The sequence below is a fragment of the Cetorhinus maximus genome, chromosome 17 (assembly GCF_964194155.1).
Source record: "Cetorhinus maximus chromosome 17, sCetMax3.hap1.1, whole genome shotgun sequence".
NCBI classification, from domain to species: Eukaryota; Metazoa; Chordata; class Chondrichthyes; order Lamniformes; family Cetorhinidae; genus Cetorhinus; species Cetorhinus maximus.
This window is the reverse complement of record NC_135895.1, coordinates 89,352,883-89,365,893: the sequence shown is the minus strand read 5'-3', so window position 1 is coordinate 89,365,893 and position 13,011 is coordinate 89,352,883. Positions and strand designations below refer to the sequence as shown.

General features: G+C 43.2%; 1 protein-coding gene across 1 annotated transcript in view; it reads right to left on the bottom strand.

The window, feature by feature from the left end:
• Positions 1-12,705, bottom strand: part of lhx4 (LIM homeobox 4) — an 80,488-nt gene extending 67,783 nt beyond the window's left edge. The window contains exons 1-2 of the mRNA XM_078561856.1: positions 12,630-12,705; positions 9,704-9,875 (exon numbers count right to left, since the gene is read on the bottom strand). Coding sequence (XP_078417982.1) covers positions 9,704-9,875; positions 12,630-12,705 — 248 coding nt within the window. The remainder of the gene's footprint in view (positions 1-9,703; positions 9,876-12,629) is intronic.
• Positions 12,706-13,011: the final 306 nt, after the last annotated feature.

The following is a 13,011-nucleotide window of genomic DNA, read 5'->3' as shown; positions in this document are numbered from 1 at the left end:
TATTAGGACAGTGACCAAAAGATTAGTTAAAGAGGTATTTTTTGGAGGGCCATTTTAAAAGAGGCGAGAGAGAGATAGAGGGGCAATGAGGTTTCCAGTGGCGGGGGCTGGGGCGGTGGGGGGGGAAGAATACAAGGTTCTAGGGCCAAGGCAAACCAATGGTCTGGTTGCCAAATGTGGAGAAAGAACATTTAGGGATATGCAATTCAGGAATCCAACCGCAGGCTAGTGAAACCCAAGTTCTGTCACTGAATCATGGCCATCTATTTCAGCCAGGCATACACTTAATGCGGAGCCAGGCAAACACACTCCCAACATCAAGCAATAAAGGGGGAAAAGCCCAATATGAAAATTGCTTCCAAGAAACAGGATTTTTTAACTTTATATATAAGTGCCATGGTGGAAGTATTCGCACAACTGCATTATAAAACTTGGTGGCACCGGGCATAATTAGTGTAAATTCAAGCCAGATGGAAGGAGAGAATAAAATTGATTTATCTCTAGGCTGCCTTTACATTACAGTGCAATCTTAATTCAAAACAATGCAATTTAAATTCTCTACCAGTTCAAATGTTAGTGCAAAACTTATTTTAACTAATTAAGGATAAGCCACACCACCACCATCAACTCCCCCAAATCACAAACCATCTGACTTGGGCATGTATTGCCATTCTTTCATCATCATTGGATCAATATCTTAGAATTCCCCACTCACACTATTGCAGGAGTTTGATCAGCGCTAGGACTGCAGCATTTCAAGGACAAGGCTCACCACGGCCCACTCATGGCAACTGATGTCAGATAATAAATGTGGCCTTGCAAGACCAATATCCTGAGAATAAATAATTAGAATCTGAGGGGTAATTCAAGAGTCAAGGACCATCTGACTCTGAAGCACAAATCTATACATTTAAATGCTAAGAACGTACATGACGAAAATAAGCCTTTCAGGCCTTACCAGTCCATACTGACATTTATCATCCATACGAGGAAATATTTCTAATCGCATTTACTCACACTGTCCCCATATCAATTCAACTCCTTTCCTTTTGTCTATCTGTTCAATGGAATCGTGAATGTTGATATGGTTTGGCCCTCAGCCATGAAACCTGGAAGTAAATTGTAGACTCACAACCTTCCAGGTGAAGAACTTTCGCCTATCCTCTGCTCTAAATCTCCTAAATTTAATCTTACTTATACAGCCCCTTATTCTTGGCCCCATAACTATTGAAAACAATCTGTTTCTATCTACATTGTCCCTTATATCATTTAAAATACTATCATATCTTTCCATAATCTGCATTGCTGTAGTGAAAAATGAGCCAATTTTTCAAAACTTTCTTCATAGTTGTATTTGCTCACATTATCCTAGTGTATTTGCTTGCATTATCCTAGTGTATTTGCTTGCATTATCCTAGTGTATTTGCTCACATTATCCTAGTGTATTTGAGGTACAGTCCCTCTAAAGCCTCAGTATTTTTCCTATAGTGTGGAGACCAACACAGCACACAATATCCTTGATGCCTTCTAACGGTATCACATAGGCTCATCATTACATCTTGACCTTTATATCCCATAGTGAGATAAAACCCAGAATTCTATACTGTGCAATTCTATGCATAGGGGTGCGCTTTGCCATACAGTCAGATCAGACCCTGACTCAGAGATAAAACACCCGGTCTGGACGGAATGAATCCACGCATTTTTAAAGAATCTAGGAAAGACAGAGCAGTGGCACTATTTCTCATATTTAATAATTCATTAGGAAAGGTGAAGTGCCAGAGGACTGGTGGGCAGTTAAAGCTACACCTATATTTAATATGGCAGATAGAACATGTCCAAGGATTTATAGACCAGTTGGCTTAACATGGATATTATGAAAAATAATAAAAACTCTGCCAAAGAAGACAATAGAAAAACAGCTAGGAACCAAAAATATAATAATGAATTGTCACGGAGCTTTCAAAAGGGAAAGCATTTACTTGAGCAAATCATTTGAGAAAGTAACAGAGGGTAGACCAGGGTAATGCACTAGATATAATATAACTAGACTTCCAAAAGACCTTTGATGAGATACCATCTAATAGACTAATCAATAAAGTCAGCGCATGCAATCAGTGGACAAATTGCAGTAAAGATAGCTGGCTGGCTGAAAGACAGGAAGCAGAGAATAGGTGTTAAAGGTAACCGTTCAGAGCATCAAAAGATGGGAAGCAGGGTCCCCCAAGGACTTTGGAATTAAAAATACAATTTCTAAATGTGCGGACAACACTAAAGTGAGAGGGATGGTCAACACTGAGAGGGACTGCAACAAATTATAAGCAGACATTAACAAACTTGCAGAATTGGACATAATATTGGCAAATGAATTTCAGCCTAGATATGTGTGAGGTATTACATTTTGGGGAGGGAAACAAGGAGACCACATATTACTAGAAAAATATGCATTGAAATGTGGAGGAACAAGAGGGTTTGGGTTTCCACAAAGCTAAGTGGGTACATGGCTTTGCAGCACTCTGAAATATACTGCATAAGCCTTGTTCTGTGACAAGTAATGAATGTGTGCAGCACTGCTAAAAAATTAAAAGGGACCGTGTGCTGAAATCAATGGGTTGTGCTCGACAACTAAATTTTAAAGGGAACATTGAGAGTATAAATACACAAAAAATTGTGCCACAGGTCAATAAGGCCATAACAAAAGCAAGCCAACCATTAGAGTTTGTTTCTGGAGGGATAGAATTGAAATGTTATCCTAAACTTTTTTAAAAACTTGGTTGAACCACATTTTGAGTACTGCATGCAGTTCTGGTCACCATAGTATATTATAAAGATGATACAGGCATGTGGGAGAGGGTGAAAAATAAGACTTTCAAGGATGGTGCCAGAACTGCCTGTGAGGTTTTACCTATCAGGAAAGGATGAACAGGCTGGGTCTCCTTTCTCCTGAAGGCTAAAGAGTGAGGTCTTTAAAATGATCAAAGGTTTTGAGAGAGTAGAGACACAGAGTATATTTCCACTTGTAGGGAAGAGCAAAATTGGAAGGCATCAATATGAGATCGTCACCAAGTAATCAAATAGGGAATTCAGATGAAACTTCTTTACCGTCTGTGCTGTGGAAATGTGGAACTCTCTACAGGGTTATGATGACAGAGTGTGAAGAGAATGGGAGGAGGCTCGAGAGGAATATAAAAGCTGGCATGGGCTGATTGGGCCGAATGGCCTGTTTCTGTGTTGTACATTCTATGCAATTTCAAAGTTTTGTTTTACACTTTTATCAACCTGAGATGTTGCCTTTAATATCATGTGAACCTATACCCTCAAATGCTGCAGTTCTTTCGCAACTCTGAGCCTACATCTAAGTATAATTGCTGCCGTTTTTTTTTACCAAAATGCATCAGTTCACACTTACTGTCATTGAATTTCATTTGCAACTTTTAAGGCCATTCCCCTGCCGCCACCTTATCAATATTCCTCCAAGTACTTCCTATTTTGCTATCATCTACAAATTCAGAGACCACTTTTTCCTGGTGCACACAGTGAGCAGAAGTGGCCCCAGAACTGAAGTTTGTGCGACATCACGAGTTTCTCTTTATTTAGGTACTTGATAATTTGCACCTAAATTAATGATTAAAATGTATCCCGGGGTCTATTTGAGCACCCTCCAGTCTACCGGCGGGCATCTCCGCTCAGTATTCACCCGGAAATGTAATTCCTCAGGCCTTAATGCAATTCCCTCCCTCAAGCTCCTTCGGTATTTGGGAGTGTATCCTTTCGGATCCTGGCGCTTTTGTCTGGCCCTAGTTTAACTAATTTATCTTTTAAAAAAAGATGTAATCCATCCCAATGTGGCATAATCCAATGAGAGTGTAACGCAAGTTTGTCAGTGGAGACGGTTAGGGTCCTGACTCGTGGTTTACAGTAAAAATACGAGTAAAGGCTTTGCAGCGAGTCAGCAGACGCAGTGGAAGCGCAGCCTCGGAGAAGGATGTGAAATTTAAGGGATGGATGGCTTCATTCCGAGATGGGAAGTGAACTCGGGAGTCCCAGCCTCCGGTAGGAAAGTCGCAGGGACCCGCAGGCTTTCCGCCAAGCGCATCTGCAAGAAGTGATTTACCCCTAGCGTTTGCTCAGTTTCCAGGCTGCTGATCTACTCTGACCGTCAGATTTCGTGGTTTCCTCACTGTGACATCCCGCAACAACAATAAAACAACCAGGTTACAGCGCTGGCTTGTAAAGCATCCCGTCAGAATGGGGAATTGGGTGAGTGAGGGGGAATCGAGTTACCTGTCTCGATTGTCAGCCGCCCCTGGATTGAATACACGCACACACACACACACGAACAAATATATACACACACAAATACATAAAATACACGCGCACAAACAAATATACACACATAAATATACACAAATACACAAAATATACACACAAATACACAAAATACACAAATATACACGCAAACGCACACACAAATACACACAAACATACACAAACACAAACAAATACACACACACACACAAACAAATATACACACACAAATACACAAAATGCACACACGAATATACGCGCACACAAATACACAAACCAATACACATATACACACACAAATACGTACACACACAACACACACACAAATATAGGAGTAAATTGTTTCAGTAAAATTAAACCAAAGGTAAACTCGCCACAGATAAAGTCAGCACAGAACGAACCATTCACTGATTCCTCAGCTTCGCTGGAAACATTATCTATCCTCTCTGGATGTTCCCGTAATACAAGGAGGTCTCACACACATCAAGTGATCACTGAATGAGTTATTGCGCCAAGGAATTTCACTATTAATTATGGACAGTCTTAGTTACACACACCATGTTAGCCAAATCCTGCTGTGAGGCTCAGCGATTCACATCACTGTATCATTAAAGCATGTTTGCAACGGATATATTTCATTTTTCGAAGGGCAATGTGTACACGGGGAGCTGTTTTTGAAATCCTCTACACTGATAAGCAAGAAAGAAAACAAGCCTGGAACATTTCGACCGTGAGTTACTGAGCAAGTCTGGAGTCCAGATCTTTTAATGGAAAGGTAAGGGAGAACAAAGAATTCACAGGTTGTATGAAAGTTTTCTTTTCTGTTCCGACCGTCAGAAACGGCCGAACTACCCCGTGATATAAAGCAATGTTCAGCCTCCAGTTCTGATCTGAGTTGCTTGGCCGGACTATAGTCGCTCACAGCAAGGAAAGGAATTTCCAATGTGGGATAGCTCAGGTGGTAAGGTCAGAAGGAGTCCCCGTGAAACTCACTCTAAAATTCCGTGCACACTTCACACGCCAGTCGCACTTCACCTTCCAATCTGGATCAGACTTCACCCTCTAACCGTGATCACACTTCACACACTAATCTGGATCACACCTCACCCCCTAACCCAGATAACACTTCACCCTCTAACCCGGATCACACTTCACCCTCTAATCCAGATCACGCTTCACTCTCCAAAGCAGATCAAACTTCACCCTCTAATCCAGATAACACTTCGCCCCCTAATCTGGATCACACTTCACCCTCTAATCTGGATTACCCTCCAATCTGGATCACACTTCACCCTCTAACCTGGATCACACTTCACCCTCTAATCCGGATCACACTTCACCCTCTAATCCGGATCACACTTCACCCTTTAATCCGGATCACACTTCACCCTCTAATCCGGATCACACTTCACCCACTAATCCGGATCACACTTCACCCTCTAATCCGGGTCACACTTCACCCTCTAACCCGGGTCACACTTCACCCTCTAACCCGGATCACACTTCACCCTCTAATCCGGATCACACTTCACCCTCTAATCCGGATCACACTTCACCCTCTAATCCGGATCACACTTCACCCTCTAATCTGGCTGACATTCATCACCCCGTTTGTTCTTCATATTCTGTCACATTCAGCCCTGAAATCCTGAGCACTTTCTTACTGATCCTTCTGTTCCAGGTTCCATTTCCTTATTAGAATTGATTATATTTCTATCTCCTGCCTGTGAACTGGGTTTGTTTCTGGCTGCCCGTCCCTCACCATCCTACGGTTATAAAGTTACTTTTACCAACATTCGTTTTCGTTGACCACCGTTAAACAGGAAGCGCTTGCCTACATTCTCAGACATTATATTTGTTTCGCATAACAGAGCCTCAGATTTTTATTCCGTTTGAAATCGCAGCGTGGCTGCCCGATAAAGTATCAGCGGAGCTTCGCGCGTTTCTGCCTGGTCCTAAAGGGTGAACAAGATATAAATTCTCAGGCTTTCCTTTATCCCAACGGCTCGTGGGCTCCGATTTCAGTTTGAAACTGCTAAAACGGGGCAGGCATGATTATGGAATAGCAATTCTAACTGGCGTTCGCTTAAAAAACACTTCGTTTTCCTATTTTTAGCAATTAACACAAAAGTCTGAAATCGTGTTTTATGTTCTTGCGTGTTCGCTAAAGGGTATTATTGCTGATACATGTGAAGCATGTTTGGAGGGGAATAGGAATCCCCCGCTGAATTGCTACCTGGGCTATGGAGTATCGCACAGTGACCGTCAATTCCTCTTGGTTCAATGAAGGGTTAATTGAGGCACACAGCCCCGCACAAGACAGCGAAGGAATTTTATAGAAATTACGCCTCAAAACAACCTCTGATTTCCGGTTTCTAAACCGGTTGAAGGTGGGTTTTTGTTTTAAACCTCCTAATGTTAAATTCCTGCTACAAATGCGTCAGATCCACCCCCGCCGCCCAACAGATGCACTATTCAAAAATCCGCAATATTCCGCCTTAAAGATCACTCAGATGTAAGCAAAGATCACACAATATTCCGCTTCTCAAACCGGTCGCGCGTTTAAACAATGCCCGGACAATGTCCCCTTGTAGAGATTAGAGTGAGGGGAGTTTAAACGCCGGCATCATTTCGACAATTATCTTAAAATTACCCGGTTAAATAACCTTCCCAAATTTAATCAGTGACCACGCAATGATGTCGGCTTGACGACCTGCCTTATTTAAATGGTGATGGTACACTATTCCCAAATAAAGATCACTCCAATGTCAGTACTGATCCCAACGCCAGGAACAGAACAGTCCCAGTTCCACAGAAGCTGCACAATCTGCAGCTTTACGGACAATCACCTTTTTAACAAAGATCCAACTCCATCCCGACATCTCACTTTAAACTGTGAAGTACCAACTTCGACTTCACAGGGGCAAAAGGTGCATTTGTTGACATTCTGCACTTTTTCCCCCCTAAAGACATGACCTTAATTTGAATAGGTATTAATGCCTTCAACTCAAACCAGGAAACAACGGCATTTTTTTTAGAGAGGAGACAGATGTTGTTTGGCGAGGTGATTAAAGGTTCGGATTTTCAGTGTAATTCAGTGGGAAACCCGCAGAAGTTAATCTTCAGCATTTGGGTCAAGGGGATAAATCAGAGGGAGAGTGGGGGGGTGGGGGGAAACACAGAAAGACGAGAGCAGATAGAGATAGAGAGAGCATAAAATCAAACCTACACTGAAAATACCGAATACAACACAGGGTTTCTGAAACACAACGTTTTATCCACAAGTGTGCATTTGGCTTTAAGAATAATAACTGACAGGAAAAGAGCGAGTCTTTCCCAAAACAGGGCAACGAAAGCAGACTCCAGTTTAAAACCAACATCTTTCTCTATGCGCTGTACAATATTTTTTTCTTTCGTTCGCCCTCCCACCTCCAGCCACCACCGCCCCCTCCCCACCCCAACCTCCCCCATCTTTAGTTCCACAAAAGCCTTTGCAAATCTAGCCGACCACTCGTTCTCTCTCGCAGTGCCAATATACCAGCTGTCAGCTATGAAGCCTGCAAATCAAGTCGGCTTCCTTCTTGTCCTATGGTAACTAGGCGGCTTGCACTGATTATGCAGCCGGCAGCTGATGAAGCAAGAGTATGTGAGATTGTAATCTGCCTGTATCTTTCTCTATATGACTAAGTATATCTACAATTCGATGTATCAGATAGCTATCGCTCTCAATATGTATATATAAGAATATTGCATATATAAACTAAATATACGTTTAGCTCGCTCTTTAGGTACATATCTCGGTTTATTTCGAATCATTTACTTTCTCACAGTATGAATTTGATAATTATATTTTTGCTGTGTAACTCTAGTCAAGGCTGAAGCATTCAGGGTTAGGTCGAAGACCATTCTTCCCAGAATAACCCCCGTTTCCTTTCTCAATGCCCTTTCCTTGAGGCCGGCGCTTTCTCGAAAGGTGAAGAATTGGTGGTGTGATTTCCCCCCCATCGCCCCCTGCCACATAACTTGTTTTAAATACTGGAGGATAACAGGCCTGCCCTGTAGGGCCAAACCGCGGAATATATTTTCGCTCAACAGCGTCCCACTATTAATAAATAAAGGTCAGCAAAATCCCAGACTTGGGCAGACCGATTCTTTTAGCAGATGAGGTTCTCAAATTGGCAAATTGCATGGAATTAATTGTTAATTGTATAAAATTCTCAGGACGGAAACTGCAAACTATTGATGCACAATCTTAATGCAACAGGTTTCATAATGTTGACACGAACCATCCCATACTCGCCTATAATATTGATACAGCCATCTTAATTCCACAGAAAGTACCAGTTACTCTACAGCTGCCCACCTGTGGAGCCCAGCCCGATGTGAGTACTCCGCTTGCTATCTATCAGACACGATTTGGTCAATTATCTCATTTCGGTCCAACCTATTCAAGTAACTCGCTCTAAACGGTGTAAGCACGTTTATCCTCTCCCTCTGACAGGAAATATTCCGCCCCTCTCTGTTGTGACTTGTTATTTAAACAGACCCGCCCCTCTTTAACTGTTTTTTTTCTGATCTGACCTGTGCGTTTTGTCTTGGATTTCAACTGGAGCAAACCTAATAAGACACAAAATGAGGGCAACAAAGTACTCAATGTAGCACACCAGCTGTACACCCAGACTAATGCGGAATGCTGCTGAATGGGCGGGAAGTATGGAAGGGACAGTGTTGATATGGCCTCTATTTACAGCGATCTCCCTCACTCTAGATATATACAAGTCACAGGATTCATCTGCATTCTTACAACAACACAAATCTAGAACAGTACATCAAACGTTAAACAGCATCAAACATGGACAATTTGTGATATTTTACAGGTCAGTGTTAAGATGGAAAGTCCGTATGAAAATTGGATAAGCATTTTGTTTGAAACGAGGTTGCTGGCCGGGTTATAGGTATATCGGCCCGGATTTCTACCTGGCGATTTACTTGATGCAATCTGCAATTTGTCAGTCTGCAGGGGTGAAACTGGGCCACTTAGAAAGGCGGGAAGGTAAAACATTACGGCAAGTGCCCCGGAGCAGTACCTATATAGTAGACTTTAACTGTACTTAACGCAGCGACAGTGAAAAATAATTATCAAATCATAATCTTGTGCATATCAATTTACCCCTCTCAGCCACAGATCACAGAAGGTCCCAAGCGGGCCAACGTTTCCTCTGGAGGGTCAGTGCAGTGGATGTGGTGGGAATGGATACTGAGTGGGGATGGTGCTTCTCTGCAACCACTCCCCCTCCCCCCACAACCACCCCCCCTCCCTCCCAACCTGTGCACGTGTTTTTCTTGGGCCACGCTGCCCTTTGACCGTTGCCACATGCAACCCGAAGTGACTCACTTGAAAAAGTCTTCCTTGCAGTAAACGCTCCCGGCCCTGGAGAAACATTTGTCTGTCAGCTGCGCCTGGCAGTCAGCACATTTCAGGCACTTGCTGTGCCAAGAGCGGTCCAGTACCTTCAGGATGAACTTATCCAGGATGTGCTGGTTGCAGCCTGCACACAGCGGGATCTCTGCAAGAGGAGAGGGAGAGAAGTTAATAATAATGGAGGGGAAAAAAAGCCTACGAGAGATACAGTAACTCGATAACAGGGGGCGGGGGAGAGGAATTATACCTGTGTGAGGGAACTGGCGGAGAGCAAGAATCAAACACAAAAGCAGGATATGAAAAGGGAGTAATAAATCTCAGAAAAAAAGTAATGAAGGCGGTTTAAAAAAAAAGCATTTGCACGAGAATTTAGATAGATAGAATATGAATACCAAACAGTTATCAAGCGAGAAGAGAACACAAGAACAAATAAAGGTGATATCTGTTGAAGGATGTTACCCAGATCAATAAACCACAGCTGGCTTGGTTTAACAGGACTGTTGTTACTATGAGAATATTACTTCTGTTCAAATTTTAAACTTTTCAGATGTCCCATTTATATTTAATCATTTTCATTCTTCAACCGGGAATGGTACCTGTTCCAGGCGAGCGCAAGGCTATCCGAATTCACCCTTGCTGGGGCAAGTGTGGAATTATTTCACAAACTGTCAGCGCGGATCCTATGGAATATGAGCTGCGGTAGACTTGCATTCCGTTTTTGGGGGAAACCAGGGGACAGGCAGTGAATAGACCTAGTGTAGTTTGACCGTGAAACTACTCTGTAATTTCAACCGACAGATTGTCGGCAGATTGACATGCTTAGGAGTTTAAGGATTTCTGATTGAAATACTTTTAACCACAACATGGGAACAGCATTTCAAATATAGTGGGAGGCAAACAAAAAAAAAGCACTCTTTTCAATCGTAACCGAGAGCTATATTGACCTAGAGATAAACGAAATAGGGGGGAGATTAATGAATGGAGGAAGACACTGTTTAAAATTATAAGACGTGGGGCAGAGCGTCCCATTGAACCTAAATAAAAGACTATAGGTAATTCCGATGTCCAAGTACCCAACCCTATTCCTTCCACAAACCCTTGAATTTGGCCGTGTTTAGGGAGAAAGTGTTTTGGTTCTCCCAGATGTGGCTTTTTTTTAAAAAAAGAAACCAAATAATTCAAAAAATGTCCAAGTTTTGCGCTGATGAAAATGAGGAAGTATCTATAGGAAGGTGAGTGTGGTGACTAGGAATTCTCTTGTAGTGTTGTACCGGTGCGGAATAAATTTGCTTCGTATTCCAGTGCAAAAGGCACTGACAGCCGAACGTCGTGTGCATTTGAAAGCAGAGGAATAGGGAACCAAACAAATGAAGTTGCATCGAAATGTAGCAGTGCTTCAGTATTGAAGTAGGGGTTTCAGACTGCGGGTCAGGTACAGTCCCTCCAAAATGGCCGGCTCCTGAGAGGGGTTCTATACTATTCTCCTGCCAATTTTTCCACGGGACACTTTGTTGCGGCTGTTCGTTAGCAGCTCGCTTGAAGCAACTCACTAAATGTTGTCGCTCCTATCTGTTGACTGAGCAACGTTACCCTAAACGGATAGCGCTTTAGCTGCAAGTAGTAAGTAAATACATATTTCTATCCACTTTTCTCTGTTAGATACATTATGAAATCTCCCAAGCGGCTGTTCCCAGTCTAGGTACAAGTATCCCGATCTTGCTGCTTTGAGCATAACAATGTTTACACTTTTATCTATTTACCAGCGAGTTTTAATACAGGCTTGGAACCCTGTTTAATTTTGGTATTGATACATAGATATATTTACTCTTTTCAGCAAGAGAGAGATTAATAACATGCTCCGGGCTATTAATAGGCCTTGTGTATACAAGATTAAAACTGACAGATAGCCTGTACATAAAAACTGTTAAGATCATTTACCATGGTCCCTAAATCTTTGTATCGAGCGGGCTTATTTTGAATGGGTTCCCCCCTATTGCAGCGTCCTGTACCGTGTGGAATGGATACAGTATCCCCGCTCTGAACGGTATCACGGTTACACGCTTCAGCCAGCTATCCAACACCTCACTACCACATTCCCCCTGCTGCCGGTTAACATGGGATATCCTCCCCGCAACCCCCTCCCCAGCTGATTCTGCCGATCCGATATACATTGCTTTCTTGGTCAAGTCCACCAGTCATCTCAGCGGAAATGGCAGTCTTCCTGCAGCGTTAGAGGACTGAAGTTGGCTGGGACTTTTCTCTATCATTGCACAGTGGACGGGCAACAGAGCAGTGAAGGGATATCTCAGTCCAGCTTGGTGAATACTGGAATATTCTCATTGCAACGGGAGCGCTCTCTTATTCCCGGGCACTCCTGGCACCGTGCACTTGATAACAGGTGATTTATGTAACCGAAAGCCACAGTTATAGGTATATATATAAAAAAAAATATAACCTCCTACCGTAGCTAGCGTTCCTAATGATAAAGTTGCAACACTCACGCCCTGACCCAACACGGGGAATACATCACCATCGATAATAAACTGTCACCGTCGTCTTGTCTCTGGGCCTTACTGATACTGCAGCCTAAAAAAACCCATTTTAATGGCTTGTTCGAATTCCTGCAGTCAGCAGCCCATCCGAGTTCCCTCTGATACATCTTTCTGCCAGCCTCTCTACACCATGCAACCCGCCCCCACCCCCCCATCACCCTCCCCTTCCCTCCCATCCGCCACGAAATGCAGGCTACCCACCACCCTGCTCCTGGATCAGCTGCCTTGGTCGCTTGGTTCTGAGAGAGTATGCAATTGACAGGTGGATTGGCAGCAAATATATATATATATATTTTTTAAAAAGGCTTTCCGCGGCTTTTCACGTCCCTGTACTGAAAGGTCCTTACGTTGTACCGTGACTCCCAACAGCTCCCGAACTCCTTTCCCAGGACTCTCTGTGGCCATGGCTGCACTTTGCATCATTTTCAAAACGGAGTCCTCCCCCTTCCCCCAGCAAGACAAAAAAGAAAATAGCTATGTATCTATGTACAGTGTAAATCCGGCCTGTCTTCCAAACGGATCCGTCCAGATATCAATAAATAAATCCACTGCCCCAGTGCCTGTGTTGATGCGGGATTCCCTCCCTCACTGATCCATCCACATCTCTATCATCCAGTCAGCCCAACACATCATGACATCATCGGCTCCCACCTGCCAATCATGGCCCAGGGTGCCCCCTCCAGGGGCGCGACTTTACCATAAGAGGAGATCATTGGCTCTGGCTGGGCG